The sequence below is a fragment of the Phyllostomus hastatus genome, unplaced genomic scaffold, assembly GCF_019186645.2.
Source record: "Phyllostomus hastatus isolate PE091 unplaced genomic scaffold, TTU_PhHast_1.1 phas_contig_147, whole genome shotgun sequence".
NCBI classification, from domain to species: domain Eukaryota; kingdom Metazoa; phylum Chordata; class Mammalia; order Chiroptera; family Phyllostomidae; genus Phyllostomus; species Phyllostomus hastatus.
Genome location: NW_025333603.1, coordinates 5,865,490 through 5,890,768, shown reverse-complemented (window position 1 = coordinate 5,890,768; position 25,279 = coordinate 5,865,490). Strand labels below are relative to the sequence as shown.

General features: G+C 38.5%; 1 protein-coding gene across 2 annotated transcripts in view; it reads left to right on the top strand.

The window, feature by feature from the left end:
• The window catches only part of SCP2 (sterol carrier protein 2), a 110,012-nt gene that overhangs the window by 21,716 nt on the left and 63,017 nt on the right, over positions 1-25,279 (top strand). For both annotated transcript variants that reach the window (XM_045856566.1, XM_045856558.1), the window contains exons 6-8: positions 5,840-5,966; positions 14,903-14,966; positions 24,210-24,296. In XM_045856566.1, the coding sequence (XP_045712522.1) occupies positions 5,840-5,966; positions 14,903-14,966; positions 24,210-24,296 (278 nt within the window). The remainder of the gene's footprint in view (positions 1-5,839; positions 5,967-14,902; positions 14,967-24,209; positions 24,297-25,279) is intronic.

Sequence of the window (25,279 nt, the reverse complement as noted above, 5' to 3'; positions counted from 1 at the left end):
TTCCTGATCACCAGTGTTTTGAACTGTGCATCTGATAGATTGGCTATCTCTTGGTTGCTCAAAAGGATGAGTCCTGGGGCATTGATCTGTTCTTCTGTTTAAGCCATCTCTCTCTCTCTCTCTCTCTCTCTCTCTTTTTTTTGGGGGGGGTCTGGTCACTCCTGTTATGGTGAGGGGCAGAGCCTTAGGTGTTCACTGGGGCTGGGCACCCAGTCGCTAGATTGTGATGTTGTATGTGGGGGCGGGGGCGGGAGGGAACAATGGCGGTAGCTCTGTTCTCCATGGGACTTCAGTCTCCTCTCTGGGATCCTGGATTGCGCGCTCTGCCCTGGTCTACAATTGCCGCCTCACTGGGTCCACCAGCTGCCACTTGCGTACTCAGGGTCCACCTGCTGCGATCTTGTGCACCCCAGGTGCCTTCCGCGCTCCTGGTTGCCTTATGCGTCCAGTTCTCCCTGTTCTCTGCATGCCGCGACCCTTGCCCGGCTGCTCGTCTCCGCCCCTCCTACCAGTCTGGATGAACGGGTCTACTTCAACTTCTTGGCTGTCTGACTTCCATTCAGATAAATTCTTTTGTCAGTTCTGGGTGTTATTCTGCCTCTAAATTGTTGTTGTTCCAATCTTGGTTGTGCGTGGAGGTACGGTACGTCCACCTATGCCTCCATCTTGCTGGAAGTCGCCCAAAAGTAAATTTCATCCAACAAATTGAAGATAATTTATAACATGTAGGACTTCTGTTTCTGATAATGGCAAGCCAAGTTGTTAGACCTGGTTCAAAACTGGTTATCAATTCTTCTACTGATGATAACCAGAGAATATTTGGATGGAATATAAATAAAATATCCTAAAGCATCAAAGAGTTAATAAAAGAAAAGAATTGCAGGTGAATGCCAGAAAATAAAGGTCAGCATTTGAAGGTGCTTTTGCCTTGAAGGCCTTTGTTGATCAAGAAGCTGTGAGCTTCAATCTTGCTGCCTCTGGAATGAAGAGGAAAGTAGTCAAAGCTCGCTCAGGTCCTCCCAATGTCGGAATTTTAATATCCACTCTCTACATTAAACTGGGACTCTGAAGGGCCAAACTCTTTGGGTAAGGGTGAACCCAAGGTAAAACTGCTCCCCTTCCCTATTTACTCTTTTCCCCACTTTCACAGGGAAAGTTGTGTGGTACTGAGTAGAACAAGGAGAGGAAAAAGAGAAAGGGGAAAATATCCCAGAAGAATCTTTCACTGAGAATTATAAATGACAGCCATAGTCCTCTATGGATTGCTGCAACAATTCTTGTTCCTGGTGATCAAAGAAATCTCAAACCATGTAATTGAGTCTAAACTGATTCCAGAATGATAGTAACCTAGACACTTAACAGAAGCAAATGTAAATTTTCTTTTGGAGGAAAGCATCTTTGTTCTAGGTTTTGAGAACTTTTCAAGTAAGTTTTCAAGGACACGCAGTTGAGGAACACCAAGCATTAAGAAAACAAGGCCCCATAATTGAGAACCAGGAGAAGGAGGCACAGTAAAAGGTGATCTGTGAAGACTTCAAAAACTGGCTTTACTGGACACTCATTTAAGCATGCTAACTATGTTTAATGAAATAAAAGACAAGCTTGGAAATATGTTAAGGGCATAGGAAACTGCAAAAAGAGACACAACAGGCTTGAAAAAAAACAATAGAATTTATAGAAAAGAAAAATGAAATACTTAAAAATTCAAAAGCTAGGTTTGATAGCACATATTGTACATGACTTAGAAAAGAATTAGTGGAACTGGACTAGATTAAAAGTAATTATTGAGAATATACTGTAGAGGGGAAAGGATGGAGAATTGGCAGGAAGTTAAGATATATTGAGGATAATGTGCTAAGGTATAAATATTTAATTGGAATTAATGGGGAAGAAGTGATGAGAGAGAAAATAGAATGTAGACATTTTGTTTATCTTTTCAGAAAAACAGCTCTTAGTTTCACTGATATTTTAAAATCAATCTTTTCTATTGCTTTCTTTCCCTATTTCATTTATTTCCAGTCTGAGCTTTGTTAATTCCTTCCTTCTACTAGCTTTGGGCTTCTTTTCTGGTTTTTAGAGGAGTGCAGGGGTGTTCAACTTGTGGCCTGCGAGCTGCATGCAGCCCAGGGTAGCTATGAATGTGGCCCAACACAAAATTGTAAATTTACTTAAAACATTAGGAAATTTTTTTGTGATTATGTGTTGCAACATATTTAATGTGTGGCCCAAGACAACTTTTCTTCTTCTAGTGTGACCCAGAGACACCAAAAAGTTGGACACCCCTAGTAAAGTTAGGTTGCTTATTTGAGATCCTTCTTATTTCTCAGTGTAGGCTTTTATTCCTATGAACTTTTCTCTTAGAACTGCTTTTGCTGTATCACTTAAGATATTTTTTTATTTCTCTTTTGATTTCTGTTTTGACCCATTGGTTGTTATGTAGCATATTAATCTCTACATACAGTATCTGTGAATTTTCCAGTTTTTTTTTCTTGTAATTGATTTCTAGCTTCCTACCATTGTGGTTGGAAAAGTTGCTTGATATGATTTCAGTCTTCTTGAATTTATTAAGACTTGTTTTGTGGCCTAGTGTATGATTTATCCTGGAGAATATTTCCTGTGCACTTCAGAAGAATGTATAATCTGTTGCTTTTGGATGGAATGTTATGTATATGTCAGTTAAGTCTGTCTGGTATAATGTGGCATTTAAGGCCAGTGTTTCCTTATTGATTTTTTTTGTCTGAATGATCTATTCATTGATACAAATGAGGTGTTAAAGTCCTCTACTATTACTGTATTGCTGTATCTTTCTCCCTTGTTTGTATTAGGTGCATAAATATTTACAAATATGTGTTTATATTATCCTCTTCTTGGAGTGACCCCTTTATCGTTGTATAATGACCTTCTTTGTCTATTACAGTCTTTATTTTAAAGTCTATTTTGTCTGATACATATACCTATTTCAGCTTTCTTTTGGTTTCTATTAGCATCAAATATCTTTTACCATCCCTTCACTTTTAATTGCTGTGTGATGTGTTATTCTTTAATGTATTATTGTATTTGATTTGCTAGTATTTTGTTTAGGATTTTTGTATTCATCAGAAATATTGGTTTGTAGTTTTCTTTGTTTTTGTTCCTGCCATGCAGTTGTTTTTTGTAGTGGCAGCCCCAGTTTATATTCCCACCAGCAGTGTACAAAGGTTCCCTTTTCTATACATCCTGTCCAACACTTGTTATTTCTTGTCTTTTTGGTAATGGCCATTCTAGATGTGAGGTGGTATCTTATGTAATTTTGATTTGCATTTCTCTGATATTTAGTGAACATCTTTTCATGTGCCTATTGACCATCTGTATGTCTTTGGAAAAACTTCTGTACAGATCCTCTGTCCATTTCTAAATTTGGCTGTTTATTTTTATGTTGTTGAGTTGTGTGAGCTATTTATATATTTTGGGTAATCCCTTAGTGATGCATGTTTTGTAAATACTTTCTCTCCTCCAATAGGTTGCCTTTTCTTTTTGTTGATGACTTCCTTCACTGTGTAGAAGCATTTGATGTAGTCCTATTTGTTTACGTTTGCTTTTGTTTCTTCTTTTTTTTTCTTTTTGTTGTTTTGTCTTTTTCTTTTTCCTTTCTTTTTCTATTTTTGCTTTTGTTTTCCTTGCCTTTGCAGTCATGTCCAAAAAAACATCATTAAAACCTATGTAAAGGAGCTAATCACCTGTAACTTCTAGAATTTTTATCGATTCAGGTCTTACATTCAAGTGATTAATCCATTTTGAATTAAGTTTTGTGGCATAAGATAGTGAGATCTAGTATTATTATTTTGCATGTGGCCATCCAGTTTTCCCAACACCCTTTAGTGATGGTTTTTCTTTCCCCATTTTATGTTCTTGGCTCCTTTGTTGTAAATTATATATGTGCAGATTTATTTCTGGGTTCCTTATTCTGTTCTACTGATCTGTGTGTCTGTTTTTATGCTGACATACTGTTTTGATTATCATAGCTTTGTAGTATAATTTGATCAGGGAAAGTGATACCCCATTTGTTCTTTCTCAAGATTGCTTTGGCTATTCAGAGTCTTTTGTGGTTTCATACAAATTTTAGAATAATATTTGTTCTACTTCTCTGAAACGTGTTATTAGAATTTTGAATGGGATTACGTTGAATCTGTAGATTACTTTAGGTGGTATGAACATTATGATCATTTTAATTCTCTCAATCTATAAATGTGGAATGTCTTCCCATTTATTTGTGTCTTCAGTTTCTTTCAACAGTGTCTGATAGTTTTCAGTGTACAGGTCTTTTACTTCCTTGGTTAAATTTATTTCTAGGTATTTTATTCTTTTTGATGCAATTGCAAATGAGATTTTTTTTCTTAATTTATCTGATAGATTGTTATTTGTATGTAGCAATGCCACTTTTTGTATATTGATTTTTTTATTCTGCAACTTTACTGAATTCATTTATTAGTTCAAACAGTTTTTTGTGTGTGTATATGGAGTCTTTAGGAAGTCTTTTTTATGTATAGTATTATGCCATTTGCAAATAGTGACAGTTTTATTGCTTTCTAATTTGGGTAATTTTTATTTCTTTTTCTTGTTTGATTGCTGTGGTGAGTACTTCCAATACTCTGTTGAATAAAAGTGATGAAGTGTGCCTTCTAGTCTTGTTCCTGCTCTTAGAGGAAAGCTTTCAGCTTTTCACTGTTGAGTATGATATTAGCTATGGGTTTCTCATACATAGCCTTTACTACGCCGAGGTATGTTCCCTCTATATCCACTTTGTTGAGAGTTTTTATCATAAATGGATGCCAAAGTAGATGCCAAATTGGATGCCAAATGTTTTTTCTGCATCTATTGAGATGATCATATGATTTTATTCTTCATTTTATTAATGTGGTGTAGCACACTGATTGATTTGCAGATGTTGAATCATTCTTGTATGCCTGGGATAAATCACACTTGAACATGTTATATGAACCTTTTAATGCATTGTGGAATTCCGCTTGCTAATATTTTGTTGAGGATTTTTGCATCAGGGATATTGGCCTATAATTTCCCTTTGTTTTTCTATAAGGGTAATACTGGTCTTATAAGATGACTTTGGAAGTATTCTCTCTTCTTCAGTGTTTTGGAAGAGTTTGAGAAGAATAGGTATTAAGTCTTCTTTGAATATTTGGTAGAATTTACCTGTGAAGCCAGCTGGTTTGTTTCTTGAGAGGTCTTTTTAAATTCCTGGTTCAGTCACCTTACTAGTAATTTGTCTATTCAAATTTACTATTTCTTCATGGTTCAGTCTTGGAAGATTGTATGTTTCCAAGGATTTATTCATTTCGTCTAGATTGTCTAATTTGTTGGCACGAAATTGTTCTTAATAGTCTCTTACAATCTTTTGTATTTCTGTTATATCAGTTGTAACTTCTTTTTCATTTTTGATTTTATTTATTTGAGTCCCTGCCTCTCTCAGTGAATCTTGGATTTCTTATTTATAGCATTATTATTTACAGTTATATTTAGTTTTGTTCTTAAAACTTTGCAACCTCTTCCCCCCTCAAATGTAAAAAAGCAAAAATTTTATCTGTGTTATTCACCTTGAGAAGTTTTTGTCACATATGGGATTCTTTATAAAAGTTTCTTGAAAGAATTGTACCTTTTTCTTCATTTGATTGTTTTCCTTGCCATGTATTTGTGCAAAGCATTTCCTGACTGATATTCTTCATATTGTCCAGTTTGGGTTTACATCGTGCTTAGGATGAGCAAATATCTTAGTAACACTGTAATGTTGGAAAGAAACACTATTATGTCAAGTGCTTATTTAATTTAGTTTTTTCCTCTCTCTTAGTCTTCAAACAAGACTTCTCCGCTTGATAAACATATGGAACTCATGATCAGTAAGCATGGATTGACTCCCCAACCATTTGCTGCTCAGATGTTTGGGAATGCTGGGAAAGAGCACATGGAAAAATATGGTATGTTAAAAAAAACTTTAGAGCATATTGGTTAATACATGTTATATACACATTATGTAGATGTGATGAGAAGCAGCAGGTATTTATTAAGGTACTGTGGAAGATGCCAGGATATATAAGATATAAAATGGTTTTTACATTAAGTTGAAGAAATAATCTGCATAGAATTTAGTTGTAGAGAATGTATTTATTTATTTATTTTTAAAAGATTTAATTTATTTATTTTTAGAGGGAGGGAGAAGGAGAGGGAGAGAAACATCAGTGTGTGGTTGCCTCTCTCATACTCCCAAGCAGGGACCTGGCCCAAAACCCAGGCCTGTGCCCTGACTGGGAATCGAACCAGCAATCTTTTGGTATGCAAGCCAGCGCTCAGTCCACTGAGCTACACCAGCCAGGGTGAGAATGTATTTATATGTAGGACATTATATTGGAAGTGCCTAGAATGCTCTAAAGCCAGAAATTGAAATAGGAAAAATAATATAAATCTTGTGTCCTTTGATCATGGACTGTAAATTGAGGTTCGTCCATTCTGAGTATTATAATGAGCGTTAAAGCTATCTCTTGGTAATAGGTTTATACAGTCAAATTTTATTCCTGGTACAAAGTTTATTTTTAGTAATAGGTTTTCATTGTCAAAATTTATTCCTAGTACTTAGTACATTGTCATCTATTATTCCATAGTGTTTTATGGGATTTAAATTTCATGGTTGATTTTTATTTTGCAGGTAAATGTACAAGTGGTCAATGATTGGCCTTTCTTAGCCAGTCAAAGTGTGGGATAGTGCAGACAGGATTTTTATTCTCGTTTCATGACCCTGAACCAGTGCCTCGTTGTGTGCTGTGGGATGAGAAAGAACATTTTCATGCTTGAAAACTTAGCATTCCTATTCTTTATAGCAAAAATATCTTAAGTTTGATACCCAAAATCCAGTAATCAGAAAGCAAAAAAATCTTCAAGGCAGAATGGTGGGAGCATATAAAGGAACCAGCCTTTGGCTATGGAAATTTTCTTTCTTGTACCTATTTCTTACCATTTTTAACTCAGTCTAATCCAATCTGGCTTTCCTCCTTTTTCAAGGCTACCATTGATCACTGTGTTTCCATATACAGTAAATACTTTTCAAACCTGATTTAATAGAGCTCAGCAGCATTAATCTGTTTTGATTACTTTTTTTTTTTTTTTGAAACATTCTGTTCTCTTCGCCTCAGTGACACCATGTTCTCCTGGTTTTTCTTACCTCTTTGGCTATTCCTTGTTCATTTCTTTTTCTTTTTAAAGCTTTTCAGTATCTTAAAAATATAACAATTTTATTTATTTTTTAGAGAGAGGGGAAGGAAGGGAGAAAGAGGAAGGAAAGGGCAAAGACAGAAACACTGATGTATGAGAGAAACATTCTGTTGTCTCTTGCACGCCCCTAACTGGGGACCCAGCCCACAACCCAGGCATATGCCCTGACTGGGAATCTAATCAGTGACCCTCTGGCTTACAGGCCGGTGCTCAATCCACTGAGCCACACTAGCCAGGGTCCATTTCTTTTTCAATTAAACATGAATTCATTTAAACAAGCCTTGGCTGGTGTGGCTCAGTGGATTAGGTACCAGCCTGTGAACCGAAAGGCTGCTGGTTCAATTCCTGGTTGGGGCACATGCCTGGGTTGTGGGCCAAATCCCCCGATTGGGGGCACGTGAGTGGCAACCTATTGTTGTTTCTCTTCCTGTCTTCCTCTCTCTCTCAAAATAAATAAATAAAATCTTTAAACAACAACAATATATTGAGCTCTCATTATATTCCAGGCACTGTTCTAGGTACTGGAATACAGCTATTGCCGTATAGTAAACCACTATAAAACAGTGATTTTAAATGGCATTTATTATTATAGTTTATAAGTTTGTAGATTGACTGGGAACCAGCTGATCTAAGCTGAGCTCAGCTTTTCTTGTCTAGCTTAATCGTATGACTGTAGGCTGGTTGGAGGCTCTGTTCTAGTCTTACTTATTTAGGTCATATGTCTCCCATCCTACTCCTAGGACCAGGAGAGGGCCAGCCCTGACAATACACTTTTCATGGTGAAAGCAGAAGCACAAGAGAGTAATTTTCAACATGCAGGTCCTTTTGAGATTTAAGTTGTTGACTAAAGTAAGTCACATGGCAAACTTGGAATTAGGGGATAGGGAAATGGACTTCACTTTTGTGGTCAGAAACTTCGAAGTCAGACAGCAAAGGACAGACATGCGGAGGCCGGGGGAAAGGAGTTAGTGCTGTGAAAAAAAATAAAAGCAGATAATATACTTTTGGGTATTGGGGAGCAAACAGGATAGTCAGTGATAGCCTCTATGCTTGTACATCCAGTCGGCATCTTGGTATCTCTGTATATAACAGGCTTCTGAAATTTTACATGTTCAAATACAGACTCTTAGTTCTGTTCTCCCATTATCTTACACTTGCTCCTCCTCCATTTTTCCCAAAGTGGCACATCCATTCAGATGTTCAAAGCCGAAACACGAGTCATCTTTGACACTTCTTCCTCTTTTCCCACTATTCCAGTGCTCTACTGCAGTCCTATGTACTATCAATTCTACCTCCAAAGTAGGTTTCTTTCAATTCTTTTCATTAGTATAGCTGTCACCCAAGACCAGAATTTTTTGAACTGTGAGTTGTGAACTGCTAAGAAATTAAGGAACCAAGTTAGTGGGTTGAACTCAGAATGTTTTTTTTTAATCCAAAATTTTTGGCCCTGGTCGGGTAGCTTAGTTGGTTAGAGCATCGTCCCAATATGCCAAGGCTGTGAATTCAATCCCAGGTCAGGGCACACATAAGAATCAACCAATGAATGCATAAATGAGTGGAACAACAAATTTATGTTTCTCTCTCTCTCCCTGTCTCTCTCTAAAATCAATAAGTAAAATTTAAAAAATTTTTGTTCTTGTTGTGTATTATAATTCAATACAAAGAAGTACATAAAACATAACTTAGTGAATTCTAACAAAGGTCATAACTGTCTCCTAAACCACTTCCCAGGTCACAAAATAAAATGCTATCACACAAGAATGCTCTCTGCAGATTATTTTATCTTAAGAATTTTGTGCCCTGGCTGGTGTGGCTCAGTGGATTGGGTGCCTGCCTGCAAACCAAAGAGTTGCTGGTTCAATTCCCAGTCAGGGCACGTGCCTGGGTTAGGGGCCTGGACCCCAGTGCGGGGTGTGTGAGAGGCAACCACACATTGATGTTTCTTTCCCTCTCTTTCTCTTTCCCTTTTCCTCTCTCTAAAAATAAATAAAATCTTAAAAAAAAAAAGAATTTTGTGAGTCTCCTGTGAATCTTGTTGGGTTACACCATCAGTTAAAAAGCTACAACTGCAAATCTTTTTGAGGCAAGCCCTTCTCTACCTTGGATTTCTGCTGAGATGACTGAGGAACAACATTCTTAAGCTTCCTAGCAGCTTTTTGATTGAGAGGATTATTGAGGCATAGCCTTTTTCTCTTTCAAAGGCTTTTTTTCTGTGTGACCTATACTCTGAAGCATCACCTTTGCTGTTTCTGAGCTCCTAACAAAAGATTTGTCATGCCCTTGGCTTCATCTTTGGACCATGTTTTCCAGGCAGTGTCTTGGATTTGCTCTTTGCTCAAAGACCATCCACAGTCCTTTTTTAAGATAGAGAAAGAAGAGGCGGGGAGGACAGAGAAATAATGATTTGTTTTTCCATTTATGTATGCACTTATTACTTGATTCTTGTATGTGCCCTGACCAGGGATTGAACCCATAACCTTGGTGTATTGGGGCAATGCTCCAACTAAGTGAGCTACCTGGCCAGGGCTCAAAGGCCATTTCTTGACTTTAGCATCTTTTTCCATTTTGAGAGGGTGAGAATTTTCAAAATCATTAAGTCCTGAATCCTTTTTTGTTTAACAATCCTTTCCTCTATATAACTATATAGAATTTTTCTATAAGCAGCAAGAAGAAACCATGTGGAAACTTCAATATTTTGCTTATTATCTAATTTCCACATAACATCAGATAATAGTGTTACCGAAATTTCTGCTACTGTTGTAACAAGACTGTCCTTTCCTCCAGTTCTCAGTAAGGTTTTATCTTTTTGCAAACCCTCACCTCCAGCATCCTTAAAGGACCTTGAGGCTTCTACTAATCGTTTCTTGAAGGCATTTTAGGCTTTCGCTCACACCTCTTGGTTCCAAGGTCATTCACATATTTTACGTTTTTGTGTAGTGTAACTCTACTTCCAGTATTTAGTATACTTGGGCTGCCGTAACAAATACCATAGACTGGGTGGCTCAAACATAAGATATTTATTTCTCACAGTTCTAGAGGCTGGGAAGTTCAAGATCAAGGTGTAAGGTAGGTTTTATTCTGAGGCCTCTTCTCTTGTATGCAGCTGCCATCTCACTATGTACTCATATGACCTCTTCTTTTGTGTGGGTGTTGCAGGGTGGAGAGAAAAGTAGACAGAAAGGTAGACAGATACCTTCTTAGTCTTCTTTCAAGGGCACTAATTCCATCATTCTCATGAGCTCATCTACCCTAATTACCTCCTCAAACCTCATCTTCAAACACCATCGCCTTGGATATTAGGGCTTCAACATACGGATTTTTTGTGTGTGGGGGGGAACAATTCAGTCCATAGCATTCAGGTACTAAAATATGTGTTTATTATCTATTACTGTATAATAATGAGAGTCTATTTTAAAAAACCATTTCTTGTTTTCATTCCTCTGTTCTCTGCCAAACTATTCTCTGCCTCAGCCTCATGTTCCGTTTGGCTACAGGGTTCACTTCTTCATTCTTTCAGGGCCAGTTCCATCTCATCCTTTGGGTCTTAAATCTTCTCTCACATCTCCAGTACTTCACAAAAGAATCTCCACTTGGAAGTCTTATAGGCATCTCAAATTTAACAGGTCTAAAACCAAAGTCCTAATTCTTTGCTTGAACTTCCCCCTTTCTTATCTGTCTTCCTGAAGTTTTCTGCATTTGGTAAATCATTTCGTCTTTCTGGGACCTTTGGCCGAAAACCTTGGAGCCATTCTCTTATTTTAAATTTATTTATTTTTAGAGAGAGGGGAAGTCGAGAAAGGGGAAGTCAGGGAGAAACTGAGGCAGAGAAACATTGATGTGTGAGAGAAATGTCCATCGGTTGCCTCTCATGTGCCCCCTAACTGGGGACCTGGCTCCAACCCAGGCATATCCCCTGACTGGGAATTGAACTGGTGACCTTTTAGTTTGCAAGCCAGTGCTCAATCCACTGAGCCACACCAGCCAGGGCTTGGAGCCATTCTTACTTCTACTTATACTGGACATTCATTATATCAGCAAACCTTTCCCTTTATTTCTCAAAATATCTATTTCTCACCATTTCTACCACTTCTATAATAGTGCAAGCCCCACCTTGCACTTGACTCTAGGACTATCTTACCTTGTTTTTCTGTTTCTGCTTTTGTACCTCTGTAATCAATTCTTTACTTTATAGCCAGAGCAATGCTTTTAAAGTATAAGCCAGATCATTTCACTTCTCTGCTTAGAACTTTCCACTGTGTTCTCCTCACACTCAGATTGAAACCCATAGGTCTTATTGTGGCTTACAAGCTTCTTGATCTGATCCTCCATCCTCTTTTGCTGTCTGGGGTCTCATCTCTTATCATTTTTTTCTTTCACCACTCTACTCTAGCTACACGATTTTTTCTGTTCATTAAACCCAGTAAGCACATTCCTACCTCAGGCAGGGCCTTAGCCTGGCTATTTCTACTTCTGGAATGCTCTACCCTAAGATATCATCAGTACTAGCTCACTTACTTCCACCTTTGCTTAAATGCTATCTTCTGTTTGTTTGTTTGTTTGTTTGTTTTATTCACCCTTCTTCCCAGAGTTGCCTATCATCTGTCTCTTGTTTTATTTTATATAGCATTAATGGTAATGGAAAAAAATACAATAAACATTAAAAATCTGGCATACAAATTTTTTTTTTTAAGATTTTATTTATTTATTTTTAGGGAGGGAAGGGAGGGGGGGAGAGAGAGAGAGAGAGACATCAATGTGCGGTTGCTGGGGGTTATGGCCTGCAACCCAGGAATGTACCCTGGCTGGGAATCGAACCTGGGACACTTTGGTTCCCAGCCTGCGCTCAATCCACTGAGCTACGCCAGCCAGGGCTCAAATTTTTTTATTTATTGACTATCTCCAACCAGAATCTAAGCTCCATAAGAGCACTGATTTTTTTTGGTTTTATTCCTTGCTCATTGACTGTTACCTAGAACAGTGCCTGGCACAAAGCAGATATTCTGTAAGTAATTATTAAATTTTCAAAGAAAGAGCTACCTTGACCATTCACATTGAAGTAGGTCCCTCCTGTTAACTTACGTTCACAGATTGCCTTCTATTGCTTTCCTCCATAGCACTTAGCATTGTTTATAGTCACATATTTATTGCATGTGGTTTTACTTGTTTAGTTTTTGTCTTCCTTATAAACTCTGTGAAAGCAACAACCATGTCTATTGTGTTTACCTTCAGTATATCTCGCCTAGCACAGTGCTTGTCAGGTAAGCTGGCTGGAAGAGAATTTTCTTCTCTTCTGGTCTATAGTTCCTAGCATATTGATATACTCAACAAACATTTGTTGAATGACTAAATGAATGATTGAATTTCCATACTTATGTCGTTTCATTCAATTCTCAGTCTGTTTTAGGAGGTAGTATTATTCCATTAAGATGCTGGCTTCAGGGTCTCGTGTGTGTGAGTGTGCACGTACATGTGTGTTTATTCTGTTGAGAAAGTATCCATCAACTTTTACTTTCTTGAGTTTGTATTACTTTCAGGAATGGGTATTAAATTTTGTCAAAGGCTTTCCCAGCAGTTATGTAGTTGAATGCATTATATTCTCCATGTAGATCTATTTTTTCAAAAGATTTTTATTTCTTTGTTTTTAGAGAGAGGGGATGGGAAGGAGAAAGAAGAAAGGGAGAGAAATATCCAAGTGTGGTTGCTTGTCATGCGCCCCCTACTGGGGACCTGGCCTGCAACCCAGGCCTGTGTCCTGACTAGGAATCGAACCGGCAACCCTTTAGTTCACAGGCCAGCACTCAATCCACTGAACCATACCAAACAGGGCTCCACTTAGATCTATTAATAGAATATTTTGTTAATGAATTTATGATACTGAATCAACTTTGCATATCTGGAATGCATCCCACTTGGTCATGATATCTTGACTTTTTTAATGTGGGGTTATGCTCTGTCAGTTTTTTTAGTACTGTCAAAAATGAATATAAGTGGTATGGTTAATGATTTTCTTTTTACTTATGTTTTTATCAAGTTCGGTGTTAATTTTACACTTGCTTTATATAAAGATATAGGAAGCCTTTATTCACTTTTAATTATTTATCAATTTTAAAGAGAGAAGGGAGGGGGAAGAGAGAGGAACATCGATTTGTTGTTCCACTTATTTATGCATTCATTGATCGATTCTTGTACGTGCTCTGACCAGACAGAGAGTGAACCCACAACCTTGGTGTATCTAGATGATGCTGTAACCAACTGAGTTAATCTGGCCAGGGCTCATTCAACTGATATTTAACGAGTTGTAGAATTTCATAGAATTTTAAGTTGTCATTTGAAATTGCTCTTTGTGAATGTGCACTAGAAAAGAATGCATAAAAATATTTGTATAGCTTACATGCTTCTATAGAATCAGCAGATTTTTGTGGCTTCAAACTTTGACTCAGAAAGATTGAAATTTTTTTATACCATCATATCCTTTCAAAAGCCAAAAATTTGAATTGGCAGTTCTGAATCAGTAGTTAATAAGCTGTTCATCAGTGCCCAGGTTTAATAAACGTATGATAAGTGAGTGGAAAAAAATATTTTTTAAAGGACTGTTACCTTTTATAGATAAATTGGATCCTATGATAAGAAAAAAAGAAGAGTGTCTTAGCGAACCTGCTAAGATTGCGGGTTCGATCCCCAGTCAGGGTGCACAGAAATACAAGGTTCAGCCAAAGAATGCGCAAATAAGTGTGGAACAACAAATCAATGGTTCTCTCTCTCTCTCTTCCTCCCCTGTCCCTCTCTCTCTCCCTCTCTCATCTTCTTTCTCTTTCAAATCAATACATTTTAAAAATCCAGTATTAAATCCAGCTTAATCCAGTATTATCTAAACTTGACAGAACCCTTATATTTTTAGCAGTACCAAAAAAACTTGCTTAAAAAAACCAAAGTCTACACTACGCTACTTCCTTATCTTGTCCCAAAGATGTCTTGAAAATTTAATTTTCTTGCTTATATCCAGATACCATATTCCATTTTATCTCCCAGTCAATCCAATAAAAAAATATTACTGTGATATGGCTTGTTCTTTGTGGACCCATATTGGCTGCCGCCTGATCACTGCTCTTACTGGTATGAGATCACCAGTGTGGATGGAATCTGCCTTATTCCCTTACTTCAGGGGTGTGAAGATGCTGTGGCAGACTTCTGGAAGAATTGCTGGCAGTTTTTCCTTGCCTGAAAACCACTGTGGTCCCGGGCTATATTTTCTAGTTTTTGAAATTGGACTCTAGTTATTTTAGGTAGAATTGGCGAGTTTGAACTATTTTCATATATAGTGTGGGGCAAAGTAAGTTTACAGTTTTGAGTACACAAAACACAGAGTTTATTCTCATTTATTAATTATTATATTATTTTCCATATGAACAACTGTAAACTTACTTTGCCCCACCCTGTATGTCTATTAGTTGATTCAATTCAGTAAATATACCCAAGTTTAATGATTAAGAAATATTTGTGGAGGGATCAGTGTTGACATCTTCAGTACTGATGTCTGTGTGAGCGAAAATATGTAAATATGGAGCAGGACACTGAGTACCATTGCAACATTTGTTAACAAGCAGCCAAAGAACATTAACTCACAAATAGATATGTGCTTTCTCTACAGGAACAAACATCGAACAGTTTGCAAAAATTGGATGGAAAAATCATAAACATTCAGTTAATAACCCGTAAGTATTTCAGATCTATGAAATAGTGAAGCTCTTGGTTATCCTGCTGTATAATGTGCAACTTTAATACTTGAAAAGCTAATGTAATGAGCGGATAAAAAGGCTGTGGCACATTTACACAATGAAATATTACGCAGCAGAAAAAAAAAAAAAGAAGAAGAAACATTTTGCAACAGCATGGATGGACCTAGAGGAAATTATGCTAGGTGAATTAAGCCAATTAGTAAAAGAAAAATACCACATGATCTCACTTATATGTGGAATGTAATGAACAAAATAGTAACAGATGCTTAGCTTAGATACGTTAAACAGACTGACAGCTACTGGAAAAGAGGCAGGGTCGGAGGGTAGATGGGATAAAAGATGGTGGAGGGACTAACCAAAGAACATTTATACACATCCTGTGGACATGGACAACAATATGGGCACTGGCTTGGGGAGGGCAGAGGGTGGGGTTGAGAGGAGGTGGGGAAAGGGAGAAATTTGGGAACAACTGTAACAGTATAAACAATAATTTTTTTAAGAAGCTGCCCTGGTGGTGTGGTTCAGTGGATTAAGTGCCAGCCTGCAAACCAAAGGGTCACTGGTTCAATTCCTGGTCTGGGCACATGCCTGGGTTGTGGGCCAGGTCCCCAGTTGGGGGAGTGTGAGAGGCAACCATACTTTGATGTTTCTCTTCCTCTTTCTCCCTCCCTTCCCCTCTCTCTAAAATTAAATTAAAAAATGTTTTTTAAAAAAGCTAATGCAAGACCTCAAAGATATTAAGCAGAATTTTTTATTTTTAATTTTATTTTTCAATTACTGTTTACATTCAGTAGTATTTCATATTAGTTTCAGGTGTACAGCATAGTAGTTAGACAATCATATAATTTATAAAGTGATTCCCTGATATATATCAAGTACCCATCTGGCACTGTACACAGTTAATCCAATATTATTGACTGTATTCCCCATGTATTTTTTTCTTATTAAATACTTGTGCCCTTTTGCTTTCTTTTTATTTTATTATTATTATTATTATTATTATTATTATTATTATTTTTAAAGATTTTATTTGTTTTCAGACAGGGGAGGGGAAGGAGAAAGAGAGGGAGAGAAACATCAATGTGTGGTTGCCTCTCATGTGCCCCCTACTGGGGGTCTGGCTTGCAACCAGGCCTATGCCCTGACTGGGAATCGAACTGATGACTCTTTAGTTTGCTGTCCGGCACTCAGTCCACTGAGCCACACCAGGTGGGGCTTGACTTCTTTTTTTTTTAAAGATGTGTTTATTTAGCATTTGTACTCCTTACATTTGGTTGTAGGAGCCAATACAACCAAATACATTTGGTTGATTTTTAAAATATTTTTTAATTTATATTTTAGAGAGGGGGAGGGAGGGAGGAAGAGAGGGAAAGACACAGCAATGTGTGGTCCCCACTGGGGACCTGGCCCACAACCCTGGCATGTGCCCTGATTGGGAATCAAACTGGCGACCCTTTGGTTTACAGGCCAGCATTCAATCCACTGAGTCACACCAGCCAGGGCACCTTTTGTTGATTTTCGAAAAGATTTTATTTATTTACTTTTATTTTATTTTATTTTTCTAAAGAGGAAAGGAAATGTTTATTTAAAGCTAATGAAACTTAGAGTAGTGACCTGATGTCTTCATTAAAATATCGAAGTCCTTTAGGATACCCACAGACACACACACAGTCCTTCTTTCCCCCTCTGCCCTAATTTGGGGTACCGTGTCTCTCAGGAAAAGAAGTAGATGTCTGTGATTCAGGATCCCAGCACCATCAGCTGGGTCACCATCAGGATCTCCACTTTGGACCCCAGTTAATCCAAAGTCATGTGGTGCCTTCTCATGGCCCATTAGCAAAAGGTCCTTTCACCCTTTTTTTTTCCAGGCAAAGTCTCTTATTTCTTAAGCCATGTGGCCAAAGAGTGCACCCCAAAGCTGTGGGGTCTTCACTCTCGCCAAAGCCGCGGGGGTCCCCCCATCAAAGCTGCGAGGGGATCTGCACTCTGGCTAAAGCTTCTTGGTTCTCCCCTATTTATTTACTTTTAGAGAAGGGGGAAGGGAGGAAGAAACAGAGGAAGAAAATATTAGTATGTGATTGATACGTATATTGGTTGCCTTTCCCACCCCAACCCCTCAACCAGGGATCTCGCCTGCAACCCAGCATGTGCCCTGACTGGGAATCAAACTGGCGACCTTTCAGTTTGCAGGCCAGTGCTCAGTCCACTGACTGAGCCACACCAGCCAGTGCTGATTTGCTTTTATTTTAGTTTTGGTCTGTTTATATTTAGAAAATCATTTAAGCTTAATCACTCTTTTATGAAAGAATGTGAATGGCTGGCATTAAAAGATATAATTGGCTTTACATTGCCACTCTAGTGAATAAAATTTATTGTAATAATTTTAGTTGGAATAACCAGTCACTATTTTAAGCCCATCATTAAAACTTTTCTTAGTTTATTTTGATCAACTAAAATATTTGTAAAATGCATGTTAGTGGTCATTCAAATTAATTTGTATGAAATTATATGTATTACTTTAGTAATGCATTTCAATTATGCTAGTGTCATTAACTTTTACTCTGGTAAAATAATATGGTTATCTATATCCTAAAAAATAACCTGAAGTACAATTGCATTATGTGTATTACAGATCATTAATCTTTGAATTCCCTAGAGTGTAGCATAGTGTCTGGTGCATAGCATGTACTTAATGGTTGCTAAATAAAGTTGGTTCACTGATGGTTGAATTAGTGCCCTAGGCAATACCACTAGGCAATAAAAGGGTAATAGCTCACTTTATTAAATGCCAACTCTGTGTCACTGTGCTTGATACTTTTATGTACACATTCATTTAGTCCTCTCAAGGACCTTATAAAGTAGATTTTTTTATTCTCATTTTATAGATGAGGAAAACGAGGCTTACAAGAAATTAGGTAATTTGCTCAAGACCATTCTAAATAGTGGCAAAATAATGTTTATATTTTTCCTCCTCCTAGGTTATAATCTCTTTGAGGGAAAGAGTCATCTGTTATCTTTAATGCTTAGTACAGAGCTTGGAACTTAATAGCTGCTCAGTAAATTGTTTCTGAATTATTAACCAAATTTTGCCACATTTAATAAACATAGAACCATGACAAGGCACATTTTATACCATAAGTAGATTATTACCACATATTCCTAGTACTTCGTGCTGCTGCTAGTTCTTCTCATTTTCCTAATTTTATATTGATGTTTGAATTTAGAGCATACCTAATTAACAACTACCGAATTCCATGCTTTAGAGCTAAGGGTGTTTTCTGAAATATCTAAGGATATTGTGAGAGCTTTAGTGAATTCCCATTTCTTATATGATAAAATCTGAATTCCTTCATGACGTAACAAGCCTGTTATAATTTGGCCCCATTTTACTTTGTCATTCAGTTGTGAGTGGTATTTCTTACTACTTCCTTGGGATATTTCCAATCTCTAATCTTACTAGATTATTTGGCTTTCCCTAAATGTACTGCATAGAACTTGCTTATGGTTTTTGTTTTTTTGTTTTTTTGGGTTTTTTTTTTTTTCACTTAGGCTGTTAGCAATCCCTGGATAATATCCTTCTGCCATTCTTTTGTGTGGTGAAACAATTGACTTACCTGTGAAGTCCCAGTCCAAATGTCATTACTTCTCTTAATACCTTATTAAAACTTCCCTGGGCATAAATATTTCTTCTCATGAGCTTCACTGCACTGCCTGTATTCCTCTCTCATAATGCATTACACAGTAACATACTTAGTTATTGATGAGTCTTTCTCTTCTGATGATGATGACCCTTGAGCAGAGATTATCTCATCTTTCTTTTAAAGTATATTTTATTGATTGTGCTATTACAGTTGTCCTAGTTTTCCCCCTTTGCTCCCCTCTGCCTGGTATCCCCCTTGCCTCCAGTAATCCCCTCTCCTTAGTTCATGTCCATGGGTCGTACATGTAAGTTTTTGACTTCTCCATTTCCTATACTATTCTTAACCTCCCCCTGTCTATTTTGTACCTACACAGTTATGCTTCTAAATCCCTATACCTGTTCCCACATTCTTCTCTTTCCCCCTCCCAGTTGATAACCCTCCAAATGATCTCCATATGTATGATTCTGTTCCTGTTCTGGTTGTTTGCTTAGTTTGTTTTTGTTTTTGGTTTTAGATTCAGTTGTTGATAGAGCTGGATTAGATTCAGTTGTGAGTTTGTTGTCATTTAACTGTTCATAGTTTTGATCTTCTTTTTCTTAAATGAGACCCTTTAACATTTCATATAATAGGGCTTGGTGATGATGAACTCCTTTAGCTTTACCTTGTCTGGGAAGCACTTTATTTGCTCTTCTATTCTAAATGATAGCTTTGCTGGATAGAGTAATCTTTGTTGTAGGTCCTTGCCTTTCATCACTTCGAATACTTCTTGCCAGTCTTTTCTTGTCTGCAAAGTTTCTTTTGAGAAATCACCTGATAGTCTTATGGTAACTCCTTTGTAGGTAACTCTCTGCTTTTCTCTTGCTGCTTTTAAGATTCTCTCTTTATCTTTAACCTTTGGCATTTTAATTATGATGTGTCTTGGTGTGGTCCTCTTTGGGTCCAACTTGTTTGGGACTCTCTGTGCTTCCTGAACTTGTATGTCTATTTCCTTCACCAAATTAGAGAAGTTTTCTTTCATTATTTTTTCAAATAAGTTTTCGGTTTCTTGCTCTTTCTGTTCTTATTCTGACATCCCCATGATTCAGATGTTAGCCCTTTTGGAGATGTCCCAGAGTCTTCTTAAACCCTCCTTGTTTTTTTGAACTTTTCTTTCTTTGTTTTGTTCTGGTTGAATGTTTATTTCTTCCTTATGTTCCAACTGATTGATTTGAATCCTGGGTCCCTTCCCTTCACTGTTGGTTCCTTGTGGATTTTTCTTTATTTCATTTAGTGTAGCCTTCACTTCTTTCCTTATGCTTTTGCTGTATTCAGTGAGATCGCTGAGCATTCTGATCACCAGTGTTTTGATCACTCTGTATCTGATAGGTTGGCTATCTTGGCATAGCTTAGGTCTTTTCTGGAGTTCTGTTCTGTTCCTTTATTTGGACCATATTTCTTTTTCTCCTCAATTTGGCAGCCTCCCCGTGTCTGTGTACTAGGTAGAGCCACTTTGACTCTCTGTCTTAATGCATGTGTTAAGTTGTATGGGGCGGAGCCTTGAGTGTTCGCCAGGGCTGGCAGCCTGCTATACCACTTTGTGGTCCCATGTGTGGGGGAGGGGTTGAAGAGGGGTCAGTGCTGCTGCTGGCTGACTTTTGGGGGCTTGCCTGACACTTGCCCCTTTTCCAGTCACTTCACCCCCTTCCCATATGTGATTGGTGCCCCTACAGCTGCTGCCCTGGTTGTATTTCCCAGAGTGGGTGGGTTTGCTTATGTTCTGAGCTCTCCTGAGAAACCAGCACTTTTCTCCAATGCCCCAAACCCCATTGGTATTTACAGCCAGAAGTTACGAGGCTTTATATTTCCTCACACTAGAACTGGGGCTGTGTGGTCTAGCCTGGGGCTGAGATTGCTTGCTCACAAGGTGTCCCCCTGATTTTTAACCACCACACATAAATGTGGGACCACCCATTTTGCTGACTGCCGTTGCCCCCTCACTGCCACCAGCCCACCACCACTACGTGGAGTCCTCTCTGCCCTGGCTCCTGGTCTCTGCCCTTCCTACCCATCTGGATGAATATAGGTTCTTTAAATCTTTGGTTTTTGGACTTCCATACAGTTCAGTTTTCTGGCAGTTCTGGGTGTTTTTTGTTTTGAAATTAGCTGTGATCCTTTTCATGATGGTACAAGTAGGCGAAAAGTGTCTACCTACGCCTCTGTCTTGACTGGAAGTTGAGATTGTTTCATCTTTTATGTTCAATATTTAGCAAGGTATTGGAGCATAATGTATGCTCAATAAAACTTCACTGTTACTGAGTAGTAGTTAGGATGAGCAGTCTTAAGTCAAAAAGATGGTCTAGAGCCGATTTCCTTGTCCTTAGAACATGGAGAACCATTAAAAATCCATTGGATTTTCTGAAACTGGTAAGGAACTGTACCAACATACTGAGGAATTGAAAGCAGTGCAGTTTCCTGGTTTTGAGGCTCCAAAGAGCAGTTCTCGACCTTCCCTAGAGAATCAGAGCTTCCAAGTCTTTCTCTCATTTAACCTGGTGTCCAACCAGGCACTCACTCACCCACTCCTTATAGCATTCTTCTAAGGGAACATCATTGACCCAGCAGGATGTATTCAGTAGCCTGCTATCTGCATGACATTGCTTTAGCTGCTATTGATGTAGCAGTGAATAAGACAGATAAATTCCTTGTTTGCATGGATCTTCCATCGTGTTTTATAAGTTCTCAATTACGGCAAATTTCTGGATGTCGGTTTCATCATTTAAAACTCTTTGAAACAGTCAGGAATTTCTAGGTTTGGCTCAGAAATTTCAGGTGCTAAATTCTCGCATTAGGCTTTGCTTGGTTTGTCAAGAAAGAGAGTTCTGTGTTTCCTGACCAGTCATTGGAGAGGTCCTGTTTCATATTTCTAAGAAGGTTGAATTAACAAACTATTCTCAAGTGCTTCCTCACCAATTATAAGAATAATCAAATGCAGTGAGAGGCCCTGGTAAGTAGTATAGTATTAGAGATAGCCTGTGCCACTTGGGCCTTCAGACCTGTGTCTGTAAGGCCATCAGACCTATTCCTACTTGTTGTCACTTAGATATCCCACAGGTGCCTCAGAGTCAGCATGTTCACCGATAATTTACATGGCCCCTCTGCCCGGCTTTCCTTTCAGCCTCTTCATTGTGGTGAATGGCAGAACATCGCAACCCTGCGGTCATCCATGCCTCCGCCTTCTTCCTCAGTGTTCCGCGTGAGCTGCAGATGATCTGGGGATACACAGAATCCTGCCTCCACACTGTCTTTTGAATTTATCCCTTCTCTCATCTTTCCCTTCCGGTTCTGTACTGGAAGGGTTAGGTTCTTACCGTTTCTTGCTGTAGTTAATGCCCTAGTTTTTTAGTTGGTTATCTTGCTTTCCGTAATGCCTTTTTACCATCCTTTTTTGAAACGGCAGTTTTCTTGCTGAGATCCAGATCTGGTCATGTCACGTCCCAGCTTGGTAGCCTTCAGTGGTTCCTCATTGTTTCAGTGTAAAATGTAAACACCACATACTGTCCTCTCATGGTCTGATCCTTGTTCATCCTCCTTCCCTGCCTTCTCCGCCTTGCCTCCACATTCCCTCCCAAACTTAATGCTGTACCGCTTCACCTCAAGAGGCTTTGCATGCGCTGATCCTTTTGAGAGGAATTCTCTCTTCCTCCTATTTGCCTAATCTTAGGGATGAAGTTCCCTCTTGTGTCTGGGTTTGATGCACATCCTGTGAACTCCCATGGCACCCTGTGTTACATTTCCATCCTGGCATGTATCGTATTGTGTTAGAATGATGTATTTATTTGTCATGAATTCAGACTGAGTTCTTTAGTAGTGACTGTGTCCATGTCCCCAGTGCCTAGCACAGGATCTGGCACAAATAAGGTATTTTTTGAAAGTTGGTGATGGTCAAAGTTATCCGTAGAAGCAGAGGTGCAGACGCAGGTGTAGATGTGAGTGAGAAGGGCTTTATTTCTAAATAGTCGAATTGCTTGTTAATTTCCACAGTGGTTGAAGTTTGCTCTTAAAACTCCCTTGTGGTGTCTGTTGCTGCTGTTTTCACCAGAGCAAAACCTGAAACCAGATGATTATATTGTTAGAGGAGCGAGAGGGGATAAAAGTAAATTTCTTCTTTGCACCAATCAGAAAGAAAATGTTTTCAAGAATGCATATAGTTTATTGTAGGTTTTATATATTTATTTAAGAACTCCACTAGCCTTCATTAAATGTAGTTGCATAATATCCTCACCACAAAAGTTGGCTGAATTGCAAGTCATTTAATTTTTCTTTTGATGAACTAGCATTTTATAATTATCCAGCAAAAAGAAATGGTATTCTATTTTAACCTCCAACTGGTCTGACACCATCTGGGTGCACTGTAGTTCAGTTGTGGCACCAACCATCTGGAGTTAATGCAGACACCATGAACTGAGGACTCAGTCCTCTACAAGACTGCCCGCTCCTGTCAGACGTCAGCCGTGGGTAGGGTCTGTGGGCCATTTGTACTTTTGACCAACTTGCTAGCATTCAAGGGTTCCCATGACTCTATCAGGTTCAGTAATTCACTAGGCTGACTCATAGAACTCAGGGAAGTGCTGTATTTATGATTACAGTACAGATGGTCCCCAATTTAGGATTGTTCGACTTAGATTTTTTTTACTTTTAAAAAAAATGCGCTAGAGATACGCAGAAATTCAGTAGAATTCAGTAGAACTTCTACTGAATTTTAAGATTCAGTAGAAAATGGCTAAGCTAAGCTATTATGTTCACCATCAAAAAAATCCATTTTTGATGTATGATGTTTTCAACTCATAATGGGTTTATTGGGATGCGACCCCATTGTAAGTTTTGAGGAGCATCTGTATTATTACTGGATATAGGATATAACTCAGGAACAGCCAGGTAAAGAAGCTCACAGGGTGAGATCTGCAAGGGTCCCTAATGCACAGCTTCCCTGCCCTCTCCCCCAGGCAGTCAGGGCATGTCACCATCCTAGCATGTTACGGGGCGCAGCAACCAGGAAGCTCCACCAAGTTCATTGTCCATAGTTTTTATTGGCACTTCATTGTGCGGGCACACTCAGTTAAATCATTGGCCACATGATTGAATTCAGTCTTCAGCCCCGCTCTTCTTCCTGGGGTCACACTGGCTGAGAAGTCCCAGTCTTGCAAGTTCATGGTGAGTCTTTCTCTTCCTGGCGAGCAGCCCCCTGTACCACTCCCCCACAAAGAGCTGGCCCACAAGGAGCCACTTATTAGCATAACAAAGAGACTTTTGTCACTCAGGAAATCCCAAGGGTTTTAGAAGCTCCTTGATGGGAACCCAGGACAAAGATTAGTGAAGTTTCTTATTATACAGTATATGGCATTTTGAAGTTAAGATTTTCTAAAAATTCAGTTCAAATTATTTATTTATTAAAGGTTGAAACTATAAAAGTTTGTCTTTTGGTTGTGAAAAGAATACTAATGTATTATTCTCTCTTTAGCTTCTAGACCAGAACATCTTCAACAAAAAAATTGTAATTGCTACCTAATAACAATCTGTTAACTACTTATTTTGCATTTAGGAATTCCCAGTTCCAAAAAGAATACAGTTTAGATGAAGTGATGACATCTCGAAAAGTTTTTGATTTTCTGACTATCTTACAATGTTGGTAAGAAAGACATTTTATTCTTTCATGGAAGGAATGCTCCCCTGCTTCCCCCTTGGGCAAACCTTAGGCGCTGTATCTGGGTATATCTCTACTGTGCCTGCGTCTGCTTCTCCAGAACGACCAGTGTAGTCCTCACTCTGGAGTGAGTGCCCCACTTCCTTCTCCTGTGCACTGACGCTCTCTTCTCTTGGAAGATCATATATCTTATTTCCTTCTCTCATGACTTCTGCCTATTTTGCTTTAAGTGTATTTATTTATTTAAATGTGAGTTAGGAAGCCAGTGGGGCCCCACAATTTTCACCTTGAGCATTTTGTTTTCTCTGCTGTATGCTTCCACTGTAGGGAGTTTTACTCTATCGTACTGGCTAAGAGTAAACATAAAATAAGAAAAAAAATTCACAGCTCTAATAATGATAATAGTTGCAGCTTGAAAATTGCTTGACATATTTATCTCCTAGAATAATGCGTTAGTACTGCACAGGTCCTGCCTGTGCCTGGTCATCACCTGGCTGTGCCCTTGAATTGCTGGCTGGATGCACAGGAACAAGCGGGGTCAGCTTTCATCTGTTGCAATACGAAGGTCTGCTTATTTACAAAGTCCAGCTGAACTCGCAGAAGGCTTCTGTGTTTGCTGCCTCCCTTCACAGCCTACTCTAAGGAAAAGATCTATTCTGAGGAGATACCAAGAGTTTTAACCAAACCATGGACTTTCTGGAATCCTCTATTCCATCCTTTTCCAGTTTTCCAATGGATTCCAAGACTGAGTTATTGGGGAGATAGCAGAGTTGGCGCTAGTTAGGCCTATAGTAGAATCTTCATTGTATTAGGGTAAGAATAACTTTGTGTACTTTTCAGAAGTCACCAGAAGATGACTTCTACAGAAGCAAATGCAGGGTTCTTTGCCATAAGAACTTTTTGGGAGAGATTCTTAGAGACCTAGTAGTGACTGAGAGCATTTAAGTTCTTGACAGAGATTCAGTCTG